Source organism: Ranitomeya variabilis, chromosome 8 (genome assembly GCF_051348905.1).
Source record: "Ranitomeya variabilis isolate aRanVar5 chromosome 8, aRanVar5.hap1, whole genome shotgun sequence".
Lineage (NCBI taxonomy): Eukaryota > Metazoa > Chordata > Amphibia > Anura > Dendrobatidae > Ranitomeya > Ranitomeya variabilis.
The window spans coordinates 157,891,949-157,916,301 of record NC_135239.1 but is presented as its reverse complement, the minus strand read 5'-3'; the positions used below and the strand labels follow the sequence as shown (position 1 = coordinate 157,916,301).

The 24,353-nt window shown below is 42.7% G+C and overlaps 1 protein-coding gene across 3 annotated transcripts in view; it reads right to left on the bottom strand.

The window, feature by feature from the left end:
* The window catches only part of DMC1 (DNA meiotic recombinase 1), a 373,319-nt gene that overhangs the window by 62,734 nt on the left and 286,232 nt on the right, over positions 1-24,353 (bottom strand). The window contains exons 13-14 of one of the 3 annotated variants that reach the window (XM_077276826.1): positions 3,764-3,880; positions 3,482-3,554 (exon numbers count right to left, since the gene is read on the bottom strand). The exons of 1 other annotated variant lie outside the window; for it this stretch is intronic. In XM_077276826.1, the coding sequence (XP_077132941.1) occupies positions 3,518-3,554; positions 3,764-3,880 (154 nt within the window). In that variant the 3' untranslated portion in view covers positions 3,482-3,517. The remainder of the gene's footprint in view (positions 1-3,481; positions 3,555-3,763; positions 3,881-24,353) is intronic. One more of the 3 variants, XM_077276825.1, reaches the window with a different exon arrangement.

The window sequence follows — 24,353 nt, the reverse complement described above, 5'->3', positions numbered from 1 at the left end:
AAATTGTTGTTAGCTTGTAGATTTGTGATAGAAGTGTGAACTATGGTGAATAGCTAATTGACATTTTTATGGTTATAATTAGATATATATAATACTCTATTAATTTTCGCTTTCTGAATATTGTGGAAGAGATGTAATGTTTTTAATCTGTGCATTTTTAATTGTGGTGTATTTCATGGTAGGTGGGAGGGGTTCAGGTGGGGGGAGTGTGTTATGGCCGGTATATCACTTCCGTCACCTTGCCCTCACACATACTGACCCATTGAAGCACAAGCACAGCGCGAAACGGCCGTCGTCCTCCCCTGCTCACACGCATTCCTACTCCCCCGGCCATGAATCATGTTTTGAAGATGGAATAAAGTGGTTACACATGAGATCGGTGAGTGCCTTCTCTTTTTTTCTTGCACATGGATTGAAAATATGGATATTTTTTCAGAAGAGCACCAGCGATGAGCTTTAGTGGCTGCCTTATATATGTGGTTCACATAACACCCCGATTGTAATCTCAAAAGAACTTGTCAAGCTACCGGACAGTGCCGTCCTGGCTTTTTTTCTTTTTCTAATCATTAACACAGGAATGTACACGATGAGGACTAACAGACCCTGTCAGGTGCCCTAATACTGGTCCCTACCTGACAGCAGAGGTTGACACCCTAAGTTTCAGTGGTAGGCGCCCCCGCTCCACGACGGCTGGCCCTGATAGCCCTATGCCAACCCTGCGATCCCTAAAAAAAGTCACAGTGTATTCAATACCCCAAAATGAACAAAATATAAAAAATCAAAAAAAGGAAGAAAAAAATACAGAAAAAATAAAAAAAACTAAACACAGCAAAAACCCCACAAAATTTGTTATTTGCCCCAAAGATCACCCCTAATAGGGAATAGTGAAAAAATATAATAACTCATTGGGTAGAAACACAGTACCAATGTCTCGTTTATCCAAAATATACAATAGCAAAGGGCCACTCCAACTGATTCACATAATATTCAAATCAGCCCTGTGGTTACATATATCCTAGGTTCCAACTGGTCAAATAACCCCTTGGTATATGGATACTCCTAATGGAGCTGTGACCCCAAAAGGTAGAAACAATAATAGCAAAATATCCCACAAAAAGGGCCCCAGAGCATAGTGTCAAACACAGCCGTATAAATAACGCCCCATTGTAGTAACTCAATCTCATGAAATGAACAGGGCATCCTTTTACCATCTGGCACGGTCCACATCCCCTGATGAACCCCCGGGACTCCTGCAGGGGGGAAACGCGTCGGGCATAATTAGGGAGGACATTCACGTTGGAGACCCTTTGAGCTACATGGCTGAACAGATACCCACAGCGCCTGAGTTGTATCACCGGGACACAGATGAGTAGAAGCGCTGTTCATATCATGAGATTGAGTTATTACAATGTAGCGTTATTTATACGGCTGTGTTTGACACTATGCTCTGGGGCCCTTTTTGTGGGATGTTTTGCTATTATTGTTTCTACCTCTTGGGGTCACCGCTCCATTAGGAATATCCATATTACCAAGGGGTTATTTGACCAGTTGAAACGTTGGATATATGTAACCACAGGGCTGATTTGAATATTATGTGAATCAGTTGCAGTGGCCCTTTGTTATTGTATATTTTGGATAAACGAGACATTGGTACTGTGTTTCTACCCAATGAGTTATTATATTTTTTCACTATTCCCTATTAGGGGTGATCTTTGGGGTAAATAACAAATTTTGTGTTTTCTTGCTGTGTTTATTTTTTTTTATTTTTTTCTGTATTTTTTTCTTCATTTTTTATATTTTGTTCATTTTTGGGTATTGAATACACTGTGACGTTTTTTTAGGGATCGCAGGGTTGGCATAGGGCTATCACAGGGCCAGCCATCGTGGAGCGGGGGCGCCTACCGCTGAAACTTAGGGTGCCAACCTCCGCTGTCAGGTAGGGACCAGTATTAGGGCACCTGACAGGGTCTGTTAGTCCTCATCGTGTACATTCCTGTTAATATTTATTTGTATTTATATACCAATGTTTTCAAATTTGGAACAAATAGATTTTAGCTTTATCTATTAAAAGTTATATTTTAGGGATTCTTGTTGTTTTTGGTTTTTTGCTTTGGTCTAGGATCCTAATTAGAATTTGTTTTGGCGGTCTAGTATAATGCAGCCACCCCATAAAGTATAATGCAGCCTCCCCAAAGAGCATAATGCAGCCACCCCATAGAGTATAATGCAGACCCTTGTAGAGCACAATGCGGTCACCCCATAGAGTATAATACAGCCACTCAACAGAATATAATGTTGCCCCCTCATAGAGTATAATGCAGCCCCCAAAGAATATAATGTTGTCCCCATAGAGTATAATGAAGCCCCCCACAGAATATAATGTAACCCCCATAGAATATAAGGCAGCCCCCTCATATAGTATAATGCAGCTCCCCACAGAATATAAAGTAGCCCCCTCATACAGTAAAATGCAGCCCCCCATAGTATAATGTAGTCCCCTCACAGTATAATGCAGCCCCCTCATAAAATATAACGTAGCCCTATCATAGAGTATAATGCAAACCCCTCATATAGTATAATGTGGCCCCTCATAGAATATAATGCATCCCCCCAGAAAATATATTGTAGCCTCCTCAGAGTAAAATGCGGCACCCCACATAAAATATAGTACAGACCCTCCATAGAATATAATGGAGCCACCCCCACCATAGAATATAATCCAGCCCCACAGTCCTACAGTATTATGGCAACCAGTACTCACTTACTGATATATAAAAAAGACAAAAACCACAATACTCACCTCTCCTCATCGTTCACTCGGTGATCCAAGCTCTGCTCCAGTCTCAACAGCTGCACTGCCCGTCACACAGCATGGTGCATAATGAAGTAACGGCATCGCGCAACCGTTGTGTCAGAGGCAGAGGGGAATGATGGGGGAAAGAGCGTCAGCTGACGCTCTCTCCTCCATTATTGCTTTCATCTATAACGGGCCCAATAGCGGCCACATGGTGTGTCGCACACCACTGGCTGGGGGCACCTGGGGGAGCGGGGGCCCTAGGCAGCTGCCTAGTCCACCTGCCACTAACGCTGACCCTGCATATTTGCTCTATATGTTGAAAGATATTCTCATCTTGAGGGGGACGGAACATGCCATTTTTTTCTGACAAAGTTGTACAGAATATCATAAAATCTGCTAAAAGTTACTAGTTTCAGATTAGTTAAAAGAGACTGTCTCCTTAAGACATTGTTGTCTAAAAGGTTGCCAAACACCAGTGGTATCCAATTGTCCAAAGAATCTGACAGAGAATATGGTTCCCATATGTAATCAGATGTGTGTCTTTCTTGTAATCAGATGTGAGAGGATGATTAGGCTAAGTTACCACAGTGTGTATGTGTTGTGTTAATTTCACACACAAAAATGCACTGCATTCATATAAACCTCATGCCCACTGTTGTGATACATAACGCTATAGAAATGAACCTGTAGTGTGTTCTTGAAATCGGTAGCATGTTCATTTCAGTTGCAGTAAATATGTTTTAACTTCCGATTTTCCCTGTAAAGTTGAATGAGATGTGGAAAATCCACAGATAAAAATTGTATATTTGTTTTTAGTGCATTTCTCACACAAACACAATAACACATTTAATCCTTACATGAAAAACATAGAACTCGTACTAGAAAGCTTGACTTCTAAATGAGCACTTGGACACAAGGGAACGTAGATGTAAAAAAAAAATGCCATGTGGACATCTTTGACATCACCTGTCATAAATTTTAGCAATACGCAGCTCGCCTCTTCCTTTTCTTAAGCTGATTCTTGTTGTTGAAGCATGTGCAAGTATATGGCCTCCAATAGGTTTTTTGGGATCTGCTTGAAAACTAGAGCAAAACAAGTTTTTTACTAAATATGAGAAAACATTTTATATGTTAAATCATTGCTACTATTATTTCCATTCAAAACATGATCATGGTCTTTACAGTATATTGTTGTATAATATTTCACAGGATGTCATGCACATATTGTACATAGCTTGAAGGGGGCAGATTAGACACAGAAGACTCCTAATAATCTAAAAAGAATAAAGAGCCAGAACTGAAAATCTAGTGACATCTTTTCCAACAGAGTCATTGGAACATGTATCAAGTATGCAGTTCATGTAAAAGGCGCAGCCCGTAATGTAGAGTATGCACCCCATACATTTGCAGATAGTGATGACTGTCTGAAGGAATATATACAATGGGGAGAATTTATGAAGCACTTTTTCCCAAATTTTTGCTCCAAAAAATTGCAACTTTATGACGTTTTATAATGCTCTCACCACTATTCAAAATTTGGTGTGCTTATGTATGGACATGCTTCCCACGTTTCCCCTTGAAGAGACAACTTTCAATGTTGAAATGTGTTATGTGGTGTAATGTGAGATGTCATATAATAATCGTTAATGATATGTAGTCTGAATTGTAGTGTGCGTTAGATTTCTTTAGTTTCACTATAGGAACAGTTAGCGTTGTTTGGGACTAGCCCAGAATAGAACGGGCTATCTGAGAAGACAGTGGGGAACTTTCTGATAGATAATTAGATAGGGCCTGGAGTGCATAGTGAGTAGACCTGAAGGTCCAGGGTGAACAGCACCACATTCTGGGGTGACCCTAAATGAGTGGAGAATGAAGAGATGAGATGGCGAGATCCGAATGACAAGAGTCTAGGAGACAGAGTGGCCTTCCAGACACAGGTCCTTGCAGAGGAAGCCTAGCCATGAAACCCTAAGCTTATAACGCTTTAAGGTAAATGACCTAAGCAGGACTGAGTACGTACAACTAGTGAAGGGTCCCAAGCGGGAGTTTCAGGGTGCCAGTAGTGGAAAGAGGATTCCGAACCTCAGAACAAGTATATGACACTTGTTGATCAGGACTGTAGTGCTAAAGCTGAGTTGTGGTGAAGGAGGGAGAAACAGTGGACATAGAGATCCCTGGAGTAAACTACTGAGGAAGGAAACTGTGTGGAAAATGATACAAGTTGCAAAGGAAATGTTCATAAGACTGTGTACCCGCTATCACTTGTGTGTAATCCTCATCAAGTTGCCATTCAGTAAAAAGCATATTTTTTAATGTGGTCTCCCTCATTGAACTGTGAAACATCTGATCCTGCCAAACCAGCAACACCAGTCACATGCAGCCTGCACGAGCATAATGCCTGCACAGGAGGAGACCACACATGCCACCAGGACCTCCGCTTTCATGCAACATACCAAGGTATGACAGACACTAGCCCACAGCTACCGCCCCGTGCCACATTAAAGTTATCTATGCAAATGAGAGTTTAGCCAAATGTAATAACTGTGATCTTCTAAAAAGTTTAAAAAAAAGAATTGGCAAATACACTACAGTAACGGGGTGACATAAAAAGAGGAGTGACATTTGTAGAGAAAAGTTTTATTATCTGAAACGGAACCTGTCAGCAGGATTGTGCAGAGCAACCTACAGACAGTGCACCGCTGGCGCCATTTTTCTGGAGAAGAAAAGAATTGTCTCCACCAAAATGGTGCTGGTGGCAGCGGCGCAGTAGCATCCTTCCGATCACCAGTAGATGCTACTGCGCAGGTGCAGCCAACGCCATTTTGAGATATTTTTTAATGCATATTATACACGTGATCATGCCAAAGCCACCACCGCCTGCCTGCTGAATGTGATTTTTTTTTGTTCAATACATATAATATTCAGTATGTAAAATAGGGGGCAGGTCACTGAGGGATCACTGACCTGTCATAAGCCATACAGATGAATATGTAAGCAGAGCATCACATAAAGACCCCCCACAGGCCGCCCCGAAGCACAAGATTCTCTAACTGAAAACTACAAATAAAGATTTAACAACCACAAAATGGATTTCATCAACCACAGTATCATTTTAATCAGTATAGCGGCGCCGAATTGACACTGTCTGTGGGTTACTCAGCACATTACTGCGGACAAGTTTCCTTTAAGATGTTCCACGTTTATCATAGTATAACACTGAAAAATTTTGTACAAATGCAGCCATAAGCAAGACTAACTTTTAAAAAAAAACCTATGCTAAATACCCCCCAAAAACGTTTACATACTAGCACAGTTTATTGTGCTGAAATACACTATATGGACAAAAATATTGGAACACATCTCTTAACCCCTTCACCCCGAAGCCTGTTTTCACCTAAGTGACAGGGCCAATTTTTACAATTCTGACCACTGTTACTTTATGAGGTCATAACTCTGAAACGCTTCAACGGATCCTGGTGATTCTGACACTGTTTTCTCGTGACATATTGTACTTCATGATAGTGGTAAAACTTCTTCGATATGACTTGCATTTATTTGTGAAAAAAAAATTTTTTTCAAAAATTATGAAAATTTAGCAATTTTCAAACTTTTAGTTTTTATGCCCTTAAATTAGAGAGTTATATCACATAATATAGTTAATAAACAACATTTCCCACATGTCTGCTTTACATCAGCACAATTTTGGAAACATAATTTTTTTTTGTTAGGGAGTTATAAGGGTTAAAAGTTGACCAGCGATTTCTCATTTTTGCAACAAAATTTGCAAAACCATTTTTTTTAGGGACCACCTCACACTTGAAGTGACTTTGAGGGGTCTATATGACAGAAAATGCCCAAAAGTGACACCATTCTAAAAACTGCACCCCTCAAGGTACTCAAAACCACATTCAAAAAGTTTATTAACCCTTTAGGTGCTTCACAGGAATTTTTGGAATGTTTTTAAAAAATTGAACATTTAACTTTTTTTTTACAAAATGTTTACTTCAGATCCAATTTGTTTTATCTTACCAAGGGTAACAGGAGAAATTGGACCACGAAAGTCGTTGTACAATTTGTCCTGAGTACGCCGATACCCCACATGTTGGGGTAAACCAATGTTTGGGCACATGGCAGAGCTCGGAAGGGAAGGAGCGTCATTTGACTTTTCAATGCAAGATTTGCTGGAATTGAGATCGGAACCCATGTCGCGATTGGAGAGCCCCTGACGTGCCTAAACAGTGGAAACCCCCACAAGTGACACCATTTTGGAAAGTAGACCCCCTAAGGAACTTATCTAGATGTGTGGTGAGCACTTTTAACCTCCAAGTGCTTCACAGAAGTTTATAATGTAGAGCCATAAAAAAATTTCATATTAATTTTCACAAAAAATGATCTTTTCGCCCCAAATTTTTTATTTTCCCAAGGGTAACAGGATAAATTGGACCCCAAGAGTTGTTGTGCAATTTGTCCTGAGTACGCCGATACCCCACATGTTGGGGTAAACCAATGTTTGGGCACATGGCAGAGCTCGGAAGGGAAGGAGCGCCATTTGACTTTTCAATGCAAAATTGGCTGGAATTGAGATCGGAACCCATGTCGCATTTGGAGATCCCCTGACGTGCCTAAACAGTAGAAACCCCCCACAAGTGACCCCATTTTGGAAAGAAGACCCCCTAAGGAACTTATCTAGATATGTGGTGAGCACTTTTAACCCCCAGTTGTTTCACTAAAGTTTAGAATGTAGCGCCGTGAAAATTAAAAAATAATTTTTTCTTTCCACAAAATGATGTTTTAGCCCGCAATTTTTTTTTTCCCAAGGGTAACAGGAAAATTGGACCACAAAAGTTATTGTCCAATTTGTCCTGAGTACGCAGATACCCCATACATGGGGGGAAACCACTGTTTGGGCGCACGGCAGAGCTCGGAAGGGAAGGAGCGCCGTTTCAAATGCAGATTTAGATGGATTGGTCTGCAGGCGTCATGTTGCATTTGCAGAGTCCCTGATGTACCTAAACAGTAGAACCCCCCCACAAATGACCCCATATTGGAAACTAGACCCCCCAAGGAACTTATCTAGATGTGTTGTGAGAACTTTGAACCAACAAGTGTTTCACTACAGTTTATAACGCGGAGCCGTGAAAATAAAAAATATTTTTTTTTCCACGAAAATGATATTTTAGCCCCCACATTTTTATTTTCCTAAAGGTAACAGGAGAAATTGGACCCCAAAAGTTGTTGTCCAACTTGTCCTGAGAACGCTGATACCCCATATGTTGGGGGGGACCACTGTTTGGGCGCACAGAAGAACTCGGAATGGAAGGAGCACTGTTTTAGTTTTTCAAAGCAGAATTGGCTGGAATTGAGATCGGACGCCATGTTGCGTTTGGATAGCCCCTGATGTGCCTAAACAGTGGAAACCCCCAATTCTAACTGAAATTCTAACCCCAACCTTAACCCCAGCCCTAACCCTAGCCTTAACCCCAACCCTAACCCTAACCCTAGCCCTAACCCTAGCCCTAAATCTAGCCCTAACCGTAGCCCTAACCCTAACCCTAATGGTAAAATGGAAATACATACATTTTTTAAAATTTTATTATTTTTCCCTAACTAAGGGGGTGATGAAGGGGGTTTGATTTACTTTTAGCGGTTTTTTTTTTGGAGGATTTTTATGGTTGGCAGCCATCACACACTAAAAGACGCTTTTTATTACAAAAAATAGTTTTTGCATCACCACATTTTGAGAGCTATAATTTATCCATATTTTGGCCCACAGAGTCATGTGAGATCTTGTTTTTTGCGGGACGAGTTGACGTTTTTATTGGTACCATTTTCGGGCACTTGACATTTTTTGATCGCTTTTATTCCGATTTTTGGGAGGCAGAATGAACGAAAACCAGCAATTCCTGAAATTCTTTTAGGGGGGGCGTTTATACCGTTCCACGTGTGGTAAAATTGATAAAGCAGCTTTATTCTTCAGGTCAGTACGATTACAGCGATACCTCATTTATGTAATTTTTTTATGTTTTGGCGCTTTTACACAATAAAAACTATTTTATATAAAAAAATAATTGTTTTTGCATCGCTTTATTCTGAGAGCTATAACTTTTTTATTTTTCTGTTGATGATGCTGTATGGCGGCTTTTTTTTGCGGGACAAGATGATGTTTTCAACGGTACCATGGTTATTTATATCCGTCTTTTTGATTGCGTGTTATTCCACTTTTTGTTCGCCTGTATGATAAAGTGTTGTTTTTTGCCTTGTTTTTTTTTTTTTGCGGTGTTCACTGAAGGGGTTAACTAGTGGGATAGTTTTATAGAGCGGGTCGTTACGGACGCGGCGATACCAAATATGTGTACTTTTATTGTTTTTTTTTTATTTACAAAAATAAATGGAATTACTGGGAAATGTTTTTTTTTTCTTTATTTGGGGATTTTGTTATTTTATTTTTTATACATTGTATTTTTTTTTTTTTTACTTTTTACCATTGTCCCAGGGTGGGACATCACTGTTTTAGATCAGATCGTTGATCTGACAGTGTGCATAGCACTGTCAGATCAACGATCTGACAGGCACGTCACAGAGGCTTGCCGGCGCCTGCTCTCAGCAGCTCTCAGCAGGCGCCGGCAAGCCAGGTCAGTAAATGACCCGGAAGGAGTCCCGCGGCCATCTTGGATCCGGGGACTCCTTCCAGGTCACCGGAGCAGCGCGATCTCATCGCGTTGCTCCGGTGGGAGAGTGCAGGGAGCCCCCGTCCCTGCGCGATCCCCCTCTATGCCGCTGTCACTATTGACAGCGGCATCAGAGGGGTTAAATGCCCGCGATCGGCGATAGCGCCGATCGTGGGCATTGCTGCGGGGTGTCAGCTGTCATATACAGCTGACACCCGCACCCGATCACCGCGGCGCTCAGCGTGAGACCGCGGTGATCGGGGCGCCGTACTAGTACTGCTGCTGGCACAAATGCAGTGCCGGCAGCGCAGTACTAGTACGGCGCGTGGCGCGAAGGGGTTAAATAATGGGTTTAGGGTTTTCATTCAGGCCTATTGTCAGGTGTCTTTGTGACTCTTTCAAACATCAGCGCTTTCTCTTGTTTGTAAAGTGATTTGAATAAAATCAGTGTTTTGGATCCAATTTTCACCAGTGTTCTAGTACATTCACGTGAGAGTATTTTCAGTCTGAGTGCTGTCCATGTTAAAGTGGACAGCGCATGGATAGCACTAGGCCAAATGTTATGCAACTGGAGTAGGAGAAATCAGACGCTGCGGCCTTATGGCTCATCTCTGTCGCTGTAAACCCCTGACAACTAGACATGAGCATATCTCACAAGATCTGAATGTGCAGCAAATTTATTCTGCATTAAATGAATGTCTCTTATTATGCTTTAGGGTCTGGAAAGACCCCCAGGGCATAGTAAACATAAGATGTAAATGTTGCACATTGTAACCTTAAAACGTGCGTGTGCAGAGATGTGCCGGGCTTAATTCAGGCCGAAAGTCTCGGCCAAGAATGTGGGTCCTAAGGTCGCAGCATACATCGTGAACTTACAACATGCTAAGGACATGCATGCGCAGTATCAAACCAGGACTAGTCAAAACCAGAAATCTTAGCGTGAAGATGACTGGAGTTTCAGCATACATCAGTGGTAAGAAGAGTCACCAAGGATCATACGGGAAAAGCAAGCAATAGAGATTCACTATTAGGAGTACATGTCCCCCTTCTGTCTTACTTTGCGACAGGTAAGACGGGAGGTAAGTGAAACTAGTTGGTGGATGCGGCACAGTAATGGAGAACTGGACACCTGTTTTATAGATAACTTGAGAGAATGTATGAATGAGATTGTTAGAATCTGTTTAGTTTGTGACTATCTGCCATTTTCTTGTGGTGTTCTGGCTGCTTGTCTTTTCCCTCTGGTGCTGGGTTTGTGTTGGGTCAGGTGACTGTATCACTCTTTATTAACCAGCACCTGCCTTCCTGTCCTTGCTGGACAACAGTGTTATTCAGCTTTAGTTCTGGCTTGGTGCTTTGCTTTCTGTGTGTATAAATTGTGCAGTACTGAGACATCTGGTTCTGCTAGTCTTAGTTTCTGTTTTCAGTTGGTATCTGCAGCCTTCTCTGTGTTTTCTATAAGGAGGTGACCCGTTTTTGTACCCAGTCCTTAGATCTTTTAGGGAACCCCTTCCCCCTATCTATAGTTCTTCGCTTGAGATAAACCTAGGACTGTCGGTGGGTCTATTCGCAAGGAATGGGTCGCCCACTCCATCGTAGGGTATCAGCCTAGTCATAGTGCAGGGTCAGTTTTCACCCTTCTACCCTAGTCCTGTGTTGCAGTTCCGTAACAGTTTGTCCAGCCCCACATATAAAAAAAAAATCCTCTCCCGGATTCCTTCAATTTGAGCAGCGTCCAAGAACTTGCTCAACGCTTGCAAGAGTTAACTTTGGAAGTAGCCAACCTGCAACAGCACGTGAGTAATTACCCTGGAGCACGCTCTGAAGAACCAAAGGTAGGATTAGCTGAGTTTTTTTCAGGTAAACAGTAGGAATTTTTTACGTTTAAAAATGCATGTTTACTATATTTTCAGCTTAGACCTGGATCCTCAGGGAGTGAATTACAGTGTGTGGGGATTATTATGTCTTTATTGCGAAGTGAACCCCAAATCTGGGCATTTTCATTTCATCCTGATGATCCTTGTTTGACATCAGTGGAAGCATTTTTTTTACTGCTATGGGGTTGTTATATGATGATCCTGATCGGGGCACATCAGCTGAGGAAGAGCTCAGACAGCTTAAACAGGGTTCTGTTGATGCTGAGAGGTATTGCACCCAGTTCAGACAATGGTCCGCAGAGGTCAGGTGGAATGACCCAGCGCTTAAGAGTCAGTTTTTAGCAGGTTTGAGTGAAAGAGTTAAAGATTTGCTCATTGCATATCCTGCACCTGATACTTTGGAAACTGCTATGCAGTTACCTATCCATGTGGATAGAAAATTGAGAGACAGGCAGAATGAAGAGAAAGCTCTTATAATGCTGGACCCAGTCTCTCAGGATAGCTCCATTGACAGCGGGGAACCGATGCAACTTGGGGCGATGTCCTCTCGTTCCCAGGAGAGGGAGAGGAGGTTCTCACTGGGGCTATGCTTGTATTGTGGTAAGGCTGACCATTTTATTAAGCAATGCGAGGTTCGCATAAGGAAAGAAAAAAAAAAGGTCAATCAGAGTATCCCTCCCGTTCGCATTGCATTTTTACGGTCCGCAGGAGTCGATTTTTCTGGTAGTTCTACCTGTCGTGGTCATTCGATTGATTTTCAAGTGATGGTGGACTGTGGTTCTGCACTTAATTTGATTGATCAACAATTTCTAGACAAATATAAGATTGATTCCGTACCTTTAACATGCCCTTTTCCTGTAGTGGCGATTGACAACACGCCTCTAGAGCATGGGTGCGTTTCTCAAAAGGTCACCAGGTTTCCACTCACTGTGAATATGGAACACCAGGAATCTTTAGATTTTTTTGTACTTGATAAATTGCCTTTTCCAGTTGTTCTGGGGTTACCCTGGGTAAAGATGCACAATCCTAGACTGGACTGGTCTTCAAGTACGATAAGATCCTGGGGTCAGGAGTGTTATGGGAAATGTTGTGATGTACACATTGCTGCAGTGGTGACAAGTGAGCTACCTAAAGCCATTCAGGAATTCTGGAAAGTATTTTTAGAGGTGGAGTCACAAGCTCTACCACTTCATAGAGATTACGATTGCGCTACTGAATTCGTCCCAGGTGCTACTCTACCTAAGAGTTGTTTATTTAATCTGACGATTCCCGAGAGGGAGGCCTTAAAGGAATACCTGCAGACTAGTCTAGCTGCAGGTCATATAAGACCCTCTAAATCCCCTGTGGCTGTGGGATTCTTTATTGTCAAAAAAAAATATGGGGGTCTTAGGCCGTGTCTGGATTTCAGGGAAATTAATAAGATCACTGTGCGCAATCCTTACCCTTTGCCGCTAATTCCGGATTTGTTTAACCAATTAGAAGGAGCCAAATGGTTCTCTAAGATCGATCTCCGTGGGCCATATAACTTGCTGCGGTTAAAAGAAGGCGATGAATGGAAGGCAGCCTTTAATACCCCAGAAGGTCATTTTGAGTGTCTAGTAATGCCTTTTGGCCTTAGAAATGCTCCGGCGTTCTTTCAAAATTTCATTAACGACATTCTGAGGCCGTTGATCGGTAGGGGTGTTATTGTTTATTTGGATGATATTTTGATCTACTCGCCCGATCTGGAGTCGCATTGGCAGAGAGTTCGCGAGGTTCTGCAGATTCTGAGAGAAAACACACTTTGCTAAACTGGAGGAATGCGAGTTTGCGGTACAGAAAATTTGTTTTTTGGGGGTACTTTATATCCAGTGATGGTTTTGAGATGGCCCGGTGAAGGTTCAGGTGGTATTGGAGTGGCCTAGACCTGAATGCTTGAAGTCGATTCAGAGATTCTTGAGGTTTGCTAATTATTATAGAAAATTCATAAAGAATTTTTCTGTTATCGCAAAACCTCTTACTGATCTGACTAAGAAGGGTTCCAATACTGTCCAATGGTCCCCTGAGGCTGTCAAGGCTTTTGAGCATCTCAAGGAGAGGTTTAGCTCTGCTCCTGTTTTGATCCAGACAGATGAGACTAAGCCCTTTCTGGCAGAGGTGGATGCCTCATCAGTCCATCGGTTCCATTTCTCTGTCACATATATCCCTGGGAGAAAGAATGTTAAAGCTGATGCTTTGTCTCGTAGTTTCTCCTCAGCAGTTAATACTGAAAAGGAGGAATCTATTCTGCAGAGAGGGGTGGTGGTGGCAGCAGTAGGTTCTGAGTTGGAAAATAGCATTCTTAAGCCCAGGATGCGGCACCAACTAACACTCCGTATGGGAAATTATTTGTACCTAAAGCCCTGAGGAGAGTTTTGTTTAATGTCACGAGTCTCGTTTGGCAGGTCATCCATGCATTGCCGAAACAAGAAAGTCGATTGGTCGGAGTTTCTGGTGGCCGGGGTGGCTAAGAGAAATTGTCAAGTGGGTGCGTCAGTGTACCGGGTGCGCTAGGTCTAAGACTTCCCATGCTCCGGCGACAGGGTTGCTTTGTCGTTGGAGGTTCCTGGTTCTCCATGGACGCATCTTGTAATTGATTTTATCACCGACCTGCCAGTCTCTGAGGGTTTTTCTGTCATCTGAGTTGTTGTGGACCGCTTTAGTAAGATGTGTCATCTGGTCCCATTCAATAAATTACCGTGCGCTAAGACACTTGCCAGGGCATTTGTGAAAGAGATTGCCAGACTCCATGGTGTTCCCACAGTTTGTTGCTTGCTTTTGGCGTGCTTTTTGTGACAGACTTAAGGTTCATTTGTCATTTTCGTCAGGTTATCATCCGGAGTCGAATGGACAGACTGAGAGGAAGAACCAGGACATTGAGCAGTTTTTGAGATGTTTTGTAGCGGACAATCAGGAGATGTGGTCGGAATATCTATCATTAGCTGGGTTTGCTCTCAATAATCATACATCTTCTTCGGCTTGGTTTTCTTCTTTCTTTTGTTGTACTGGGAAGCATCCATCTTTCGGTCCTTTTTCTAGGATGGGGGTGGCGGTGCCTGAGGAGGAGAGTTTTTCTGGAAATTTGGAAAAGGTTTGGACCAGTGTGCGTCATAATCTGAAACATGCTAATAGGAGGTCTAAGAAATATTTTGACAAGAGAAGGGAGGCGAAGTTTGTTCTTGGGGACATGGTTTGGTTGTCCTCTAGGAATCTGCGTTTGAAGATCCCTTCTAAAAAGTTGGGGCCTAAGTTTGTAGGACCCTTCAAAGTGGTTCAGATTGTCAACTCTGCAGTGGTGAGATTAGACATTCCTTCGTCCTGGAAAATTAATTCAGTTTTTCATGTATCTTTGCTGAAGAAAGTTGACACCCCAGATAAGGTGGCTATGCCGTCTGCTCCTCCAATTCATGAGGACTGCGAGTTTGAGATTTCATGCATTCTTGATTCCAGATGGCACAGAGGAGGGTTACAGTATCTTGTGTCCTGGAAGGGTTCCGGTCCTTTCGGACAATTCCTGGGTGAAATCTGTGGACGTCTCAGCCTCAAGGTTAATTAAGGCTTTTCACAGGAGATTCCCAAATAAGGCCCGGCCTAGAGGATCTGGTGGATCCTCGTTAAAGGGGAGGTACTGTTAGAATCTAGTTTGTGACTATCCGCCATTTTCTTGCGGTGTTCTGGCTGCTGGTCTTTTCCCTCTGGTGCTGGGTTTGTCTTGGGTCAGGTGATTGTATCACTCTTTATTAACCAGCACCTGCCTCCCAGTCCTTGCTGGACTACAGCGTTAATCAGCTTTAGTTCTGGCTTGGTGCTTTGCTTTGTTTTCTGTGTGTATAATTTGTGCAGTACTGGGACATCTGGTTCTGCTAGTCTTAGTTTCTGTTTTCAGTTGGCATCTGCAGCCTTCTCTGTGTTTTCTATAAGGAGGTGACCCGTTTTTGTACCCAGTCCTTAGATCTTTTAGGGAACCCCTTCCCCCTATCTATAGGTCTTCGCTTGAGATAAACCTAGGACTGTCGGTGGGTCTATTCGCAAGGAATGGGTCGCCCACTCCATCGTAAGGTATCAGCCTAGTCATAGTGCAGGGTCAGTTTTCCCCCTTTTAACCTAGTCCTGTGTTGCATACATCATACATGTCCCATCAACTCAGAATAATAAGACTGAAGATAAGTCCTGAATTACGTGCATTGCATTAGTTTTCAATCTATAAACGCAATACCAAGCAAGCATGGCCACTAGACTGTGCAGCAGAAACTTTTTCTATGGAGTGACTGTCAGGAATCACAGGGGAGATATTTTTATCATCCCCACCGCTGACACCAATATGTCATGAACCGGGATCGTTTGGTCAGCCCCGGTTCTTAACTGAAGGGGGATTTATCTATATTCCACTTCCCAGTTCCGGTTTGGAACTTGCAGCTCTCTGGCAGCCCCCTTAACCCCAGGTCAGACAGGGTACTGCACCTAGGATAATCAGTCGCCAGAAAGGCTGCCTTACTATGTCCTGGCTAATGGGCACACTGCAGCGAGGAGCAATATAACTACTCCCACTCAGGCAGGAACAATAATTATCAATGCCGTCCGTCGCTACCAGTTTTCCCAACGGCTCAGGACATTTTCTGCTGCCACCAGCTCCTATTCCTGAATTGGTAATGGGTCAGGAGCCAACCCAACTAGTAGCATAATTTACTTCAGAGGACATGACAGTACACAATAGAGCAAAGAGAAACGAAGCTAGTAATTTTATATATTTTACTCCAAAAGGTAGGCAGTGTTTACAAAAGGGTAAAAAGATATTATAAAAGAAGACAAGTATGTACAGACAATTATAAAAATAACAGGGATTAAAGGTGAAAATCAACTTACAGTTCTTCAATATCATTCAATGGTACGCTATGTCGTGGTGGGAGGAGGCGACCTTCTTAAAATCATCAGGTCAGATTGCACAGCCTGTCGTAGCTGAATCCCCCGGCAAAAGACCCCCCCTTGTCTGGGCCTCTGAGTTTTATACCTTTGCCCAAAACTAAGGGTCTCACCCCCTGGATGACCTCATGGGGTGGGCAGAACTATGGAATGCACTCCCCTTTTCACAAGGACTGAAACCTTATTAATTCCATAACTCGGGGTGGAAGTCTCTTCGAGCGACGGAGGGACCATCATCATTCTGGTTTTGAAATTTGTTTTCTATTAAATCTAAACATGGTGTGGAAGTATGACCTGGTTAAGCAGAAATCCATTTCTGTGATTGTGCTGGTTCTGGACCCTAGAAAACTCACTGGCTGGTAGTTCTACCGAGGCACATGCCAAAGATGTATTTGTCCCACTTCTATCATTACTCGGTGCTAAGATATTTAAGTTTGCAAGGAAAAAGAAACCGTGGTTTTTCCATGTGCTTCTACTTTGTACTTTCAGTTTAGGGCCATAAACTAATCAGTGAAGGCTGCTGGCACACTGGTCTCACATTACAGCTGTATAGCAGGGGAGAGGGAGGGGGAGTGAAATCGCACACAGGCACATGCAGGCAGAGGAAACTGCAGCTCTGTATGTGTAATTTAAATAATAAGAAATTCTTCATATTTCCTAACAGTGACAAATTATCGTTTTCTATTGGACAGTCTGCTTGATGAATCTGGGCTTGGCAAACGTCTGGAGAATGTTACACACCTGCCTGCATTGTATGAACTGGAAAGTTTGATGGAGAAGGGGTAATTTTATGAGGTTGCTTTTCTGGGTAGACCTAGACCCTTTAACACTTCTGCATACCAAGACATTTTAAAGGGAATCTGTCACCACTTTTTTGTGATATCATGTAAAAATATCATTCAATTTATTTTCACCTATACATTATACCAGTACTTTTGATACCCCTCGACTCCCCATCTGTGATCCATAAATACCGTTTATATTCCTCCGGCGGTGTATGTAAGGGTGCTTTCACAGTAGTGTCGTACGACGCACGTCACAATGCGTCGTTTTGGAGAAAAAACGCATCCTGCAAAGTTGCCTGCAGGATGCGTTTTTCTCCATAGGGTTGCATTAGCGATGCATTGCGATGCATTGCCACACGTCGCATCCGTCGTGCGACGGATGCATCGTGTTTTGACGGACCGTCGGCACAAAAAAACGTTACATGTAACTTTTTTTGTACGTCGTGTCCGCCATTTCCAACTGTGCATGCTCGGCCGGAACTCCGCCCCCTCCTCCCCGGACATCACAATGGGGCAGCGGATGCGTTGAAAAACTGCATCCGCTGCCCCGTTGTGCTTTTTTTTCACAGTATGCATCGGTACGTCGGCACGACGCATTGCGTCGTACGACAATAGTGTGAAAGTAGCCTAAATCTGCACGGTTCAGTCCGATGGGCGGGACTTAATGTCCATCTCCACCCCCCCCATCGGTTTGCTGTACGTATTATTTTCTGTGAATATCACAGCTCGAGTAGAGTTACCACGTGTGCGCATTCAAATGTCCTCTTGCGCATGCGCAGTATGCTTTGCCCTACTGTGGGCAAAGCATAAAATCAGTATTGCGCATATGTTTGCATACTCCATTATGTTCTAGGGCCCCAAAGTAATGCAATGCAATTGTGTCAAAAACTGAAAGAAATGGATGTCACTCACCGGTTAAAAAAACCTTCTCTATTCCAATACTTTAAAACATCGGCGTCAGGAGGATGGGAGCAGGAGTGGAATGGACAGTGTGACCAGTAGAAGCGCCACTGCAGCGTGAAACAGCTGTCGTCCATTCCACTCCTGCTCCCATACTCCTGACGCCGATGTTTTAACCCCTTTACCCCCCAAGGGTGGTTTGCACGTTAATGACCAGGCCAATTTTTACAATTCTGACCACTGTCCCTTTATGAGGTTATAACTCTGGAACGCTTCAACGATTCCTGGTGATTCTGACACTGTTTTCTCGAGACATATTGTACTTCATGGTAGTGGTAAAATTTCTTTGATATTACCTGCATTTATTTGTGAAAAAAAAAGAAATTTGGCAAAAATTTTGAAAATTTCACAATTTTCCAAATTTGAATTTTTATGCAATTAAATCACAGAGATATGTCACACAAAATACTTAATAAGTCACATTTCCCACATGTCTACTTTACATCAGCAGAATTTTGGAACCAACATTATTTTTTGTTAGGGAGTGTAACAAAACACTCCGGGATCGCCTTTGCTGGGGTCAAAGGTCACGTGGTTTGTGCATTGAATTCTAAGGCGACAGCAGGTTTCCAAGTTGGCTGACCTTAGGTCAGGTTTATTAAAGTGAAAGCAACAAAGTAAAAAAAAAAAAAACATAAAAATAAATCCTAGCCTGTACGGCACTAACTAAACCAACACGTTGCTATCTTAACAACTGGGGGGGCTTCTCCCACCCAGCTAACAACACATAGTCCTTGAGCACAGCTCTCACTCACGATTGTCTCACACAGACAGGCAATCTGTGTGCCCCAGGCTGACGACGGAAACCTCCAGCTGGTCATCCTTTATTCCTGCACTTATTAACCCCTCGGTATCCTGAAGATACTGAGCGGCCTAATTCACATAGGACAAGTACCTGGGCGAGATATATCTGCGAACACAAATTAAGAAACAAAAAGCCAGCTCACCAGGCAGCCCCAGCAGGTGCACGGAACTTCCACGTTGATGTGCGTGGTGTTGAACAGACAAAAGAAAAAAAGATTCGTTCCAGCTCCAAATAGTAAAATTCCAATTCTTTATTGATCCATATTAAAAACATGGGCTGAATAACTCTCCATGGCACGGTAGGACATGAGCGTTTCGATCTTTGCAGATCTTTGTCAAAGCAAAATATGGATCAATAAAGAATTGGAATTTTACTATTTGGAGCTGGAACAAATCTTTTTTTCTTTTGAGATATATCTGCCCCCGACTACCAGACCGACATGACTCTTACAGGAGTTATAAGGGTTAATAGTTGACCAGCAATTTCTCATTTTTACAACACCATTTTTTTTTAGGGACCACATCTCATTTGAAGTCATTTTGAGGGGTCTATATAATAGAAAATAACAAGTGTGACACCATTCTAAAAACTGCACCCCTCAAGGTGCTCAAAACCACATTCAAGAAGTTTATTAACCCTTCAGGTGTTTCACAGTAATTTTTGGAATGTTTAAATAAAAATGAACATTTAACTTTTTTTCACAAAAAAATTACTTCAGCTCCAATTTGTTTTATTTTACCAAGGATAACAGGAGAAAATTGACCCCAAAAGTTGTTGTACAACTTGTCCTGAGTACGCCGATATCCCATATGTGGGGGTAAACCACTGTTTGGGCGCATAGCAGAGCTCGGAAGCGAAGGAGCGCCATTTGACTTTTCAATGCAAAATTGACAGGAATTGAGATGGGACGCCATGTTGCGTTTGGAGAGCCCCTGATGTGCCTAAACATTGAAACCCCCCACAAGTGACACCATTTTGGAAAGTAGACCCCCTAAGGAACTTATATAGATGTGTGGTGAGCACTTTGACCCATTAAGTGATTCACAGAAGTTTATAATGCAGAGCCGTAAAAATAAAAAATCATATTTTTTCACAAAAATGATCTTTTCGCCCCCAATTTTTAATTTTACCAAGGGTAAGAGAAGAAATTTGACCCCAAAAGTTGTTGTACAATTTGTCCTGAGTACGCTGATACCCCATATGTGGGGGTAAACCACTGTTTGGGCGCATGGGAGAGCTCGGAAGGGAAGGAGCGCCGTTTGACTTTTCAATGCAAAGAACAAGAATTGAGATGGGACGCCATGTTGCGTTTGGAGAGCCACTGATGTGCCTAAACATTGAAACCCCCAACAAGTGACACCATTTTGGAAAGTAGACCCCCTAAGGAACTCATCTACATGTGTTGTGAGAGCTTTGAACCCCCAAGTGTTTCACTACAGTTTATAACGCAGAGCCGTGAAAATAGAAATTATTTTTTAGCCCCCAGTTTTGTATTTTTCCAAGGGTAACAGTTGAAATTGGACCCCAAAAGTTGTTGTCCAATTTGTCCTGAGTACGCTGATACCCCATATGTGGGGGGGGGGACCACCGTTTGAGCGCATGGCAAAGCTCGGAAGGGAAGGAGCGTCATTTGGAATGCAGACTTAAATGGATTGGTCTGCAGGCGTCACATTGCGCTTGCAGAGCAACCCTAACCCTTGCCCTAACCCTAACCCTAGCCCTAACCCAAACCCTAACCCTAGCCCTAATGGGAAAATGGAAATAAATACATTTTTGTAATTTTTTAATTTTTCGCTAACTAAGGGGGTGATGAAGGGGGGTTTGATTTACTTTTATTGCGGGTTTTTAGTGGATTTTTATGATTGGCAGCCGTCACACTGAAAGACGCTTTTTATTGCAAAAATATTTTTTGCATTACCACATTTTGAGAGCTATAATTTTTCCATATTTTGGTCCACAGAGTCATGTGAGGTCTTGTTTTTTGCGGGACGAGTTGACGTTTTTATTGGTAACATTTTCGGGCACATTACATTTTTTGATCACTTTTTATTCCGATTTTTGTGAGGCAGAATGACCAAAAACCAGCTATTCATGAATTTCTTTTGGGGTAGGCGTTTATACCGTTCCGCGTTTGGTAAAATGGATAAAGCAGTTTTATTCTTCGGGACAGTACGATTACAGCAATACCTCATTTATATCATTTTTTTATGTTTTGGTGCTTTTATACGATAAAAACTATTTTATAGAAAAAATAATTATTTTGCATCGCTTTATTCTGAGGACTATAACTTTTTTCTGTTTTCTTTGATGACGCTGTATGGCGGCTCTTTTTTTGCGGGACAAGATGACGTTTTCAGCGGTACCATGGTTATTTATATCTGTCTTTTTGATCGTGTGTTATTCCACTTTTTGCGGTATGTGTTATGATCTGGTGGCCTAAGAGCAGCATGGGACGTACTCTGGAGAAGGTGGTACCTGTACTGACCGCAGACCCTGAACCTAACACCGCAACTAGAAGTAGCCGTGGAATGTACCTAGCGCTCCCTAGACATCTCGACACAGCCGGAGGACTAATTACCCCTAGAGATAGAAAACTATCTTGCCTCAGAGAAAATCCCCAAAGAACAGGCAGCCCCCCACAAATATGGACTGTGAGAGGAGAGGGAAAAAACATACACAGACTGAAATGAGAATTTAGCAAAGGAGGCCACTTCTAGCTAAATAGAAAGGACAGGACAGAGTACTATGCGGTCAGTATTAAAACACTAGAAAATATCCACCACAGAAAATACAAAAACTCCAGAGCTAACTAAAGACATGGAGGGTATATCTGCATCTCCAGAGATACCAGCTTGGCTAAACAAATCCTTATACAGACCAAGCTGGACAAGACAAAATATGGAAAATAACTGAACAATAAGACCACAGCATGTGGACAGCAAAATCAAGGCCAGAACTTATCTTTGTTGAAAAGAACTGCAAAGCAGAAGAGACCAGGCAGGGATGTGAATCCTCCAGGAACAATGGACAACTGGCACTGACTAAAGGGTGAAGCAAGACTAAATAGCCCTGTCCAAATTGAAAAAAGTGAAAACACCTGATAAATGCTGTGATTCAGAGACAGCAGCGCTACCACTTACAACCACCGGAGGGAGCCCAAGAGCAGAATTCACAACAGGTATGATAATAAAGCGTCGTTTTTTGGCTCGTTTTTTTTTTTTTTTTACGGTGTTCACTGAAGGGGTTAACTAGTGGGACAGTTTTATAGGTCGGGTCGTTACGGACGCGGCAAAACTAAATATGTGTACTTTTATTGTTTTTTTTTTTTATTTAGATAAAGAAATGTATTTATAGGAATAATATATATATATTTTTTATTATTATTTTGGGGAATTTTTTGGCTGTGAAGCCACCTCCCTGCAGGACCCGGATGCCGCGGCCATCTTGGATCTGGGCCTACTGCAGGGAGGAGGAGGTAAGAGACCCTCGCAGCAACGCGATCACATCGCGTTGCTCCGGGGGTCTCCGGGAAGCCCGCAGGGAGCCCCCTCCCTGCGCGATGCTTCCCTATACCGCCGGAACACTGCGATCATGTTTGATCGCAGTGTGCCGGGGGTTAATATGCTGGGGGCGGTCCGTGACCGCTCCTGGCACATAGTGCCGGATGTCAGCTGCGATAGTCAGCTGACACCCGGCCGCGATTGGCCGCGCTCCCCCCCGTGAGCGCGGCTGATCGTGCTGGACGTACTATTCCGTCCTTGGGAAGTAAGGCCCACCCCACATGGACGGAATAGTACGTCCAATGGCAGAAAGGGGTTAAAGTATTGGAATAAAGAAGTTTTTTTTAACCGGTGAGTGCCATCTATTTCTTTCAATTTTTGTATCTATTGTGGCTATTTTCTTTGGAGTGGCACCCTGGCTCACGGAGCACATAATGCTGTTTATACGCTTGCAGCATCAGCTCATGCAATTACCTGTGCACTGAGTGGGCTTTCCCGCTGTGCGGATTAACACTCTATTGGAGCAATGCAATTGTGTGTTCCCTCACGCCGGAAACCTATCAAAAGCCCTGCACGTTACACAGGAAGAATCGGAAAGTCCTCAGAGATTCGCTTTCCGATTCTTCCGGTGTAATGTGCAGGGCTTTTGACAGGTTTCCGGCGTTAGGGCACACACAATTGCATTGCATTACTTCCGGGCCATAGAACGTAATGGAGTATGTCGGCGCATGCGCAATACTGATTTTATGCTTTGCCCTACTATGAGAGGACATTTGAATGCGCACACGCAGTAACTCTACGCGAACACAGGAATTACCCCCCAAAAAATGCGTAGAGTAAGCCACGAGGTGGGGAGAGACGGACAATAAGCCCCGCCCATCGGACCGGACCTAGCAGATTTACATACACCGCGGGAGGAATATAAATGGTATTTATGGATCATAGATGGGGAGTCAAGAGATATCAAAAGTACTGGTATAATTCATAGGTGACACTGAATATTTTTATATGATATCACAAAAAAGTGGTGACAGATTCCCTTTAAACAATTGTAAGCTTCCAACTTTGAGTGAAAACTTTAGGTTTAGCCCTGTAGTTTTCTCAAATATATTTGTCTATGTAGTGTATCACAAATATCTGGTTCTTTTCATGTTACATGTAATGACACAGATTATGGCCGGCGTCACACTCAGCGTATGCCAGTGTGACGCCGGCCTATATCTGATATTTGGGGACTAGTTGTATTGCTCCAAAAAATTGTCTACTTTGTTGCAAGTGCTTTTTTTAACTTTTTCCAATTTTATGCTGCTTTTTCCACTTTTTACGTGTGGATGGAGAAGTTTTTAAAAAGTTGAAATTCAAACTAGACACAAGTGTTACATTTAAAGATGTGCCAAGTTTATCAAATATTGTAAAGCACCTCGATAAATTTGGTGCGAATAAAGGCTAAACAGCCACACGTAAAGATTATTTTTGTCAAACTGCCTTTTTGACATATCTGAAATCCATGAACAAGACAGCTGTAAAGGTGTTGTCTAGTCATATCATATTAACCGACTTATCGGTAGGTCATCAATATGATAGATTGGGCGGCTGATACCTGGCGGCCCCACCGATACATTATATGCTCTTCCGGTTGCCAGATGTAAGGACATGGAATAAAGCAACAAAGTGAAGCTCCAATCAATGTGTAGCAGTGGATTCTGGGTCTTGTGAATTGGACCACCTCTGCAGCACCCAACAGGGGCCTCTTAATCTTGTTGAATATGAGCTGTCCAGCAGCATTATTACATGTGTTTACTTCATGTGGCCACTAAAGCAAATAACAGCTGATAGGTGGGAATGCCATGTGATATGATATTCAGTAGGAAAGCAGGAAGACAATAGCACAAAATAGGTTCTTACCCGGATAGAGGATGGGATAACAGTAAGTGTAGCGATGTGGTTCCACAACGTTGCGAGGTGTGCACAACGCCATAAAAAGTTCAGAAAACTGTCTGCTGCAGATCCCAGAAAGCATACACAA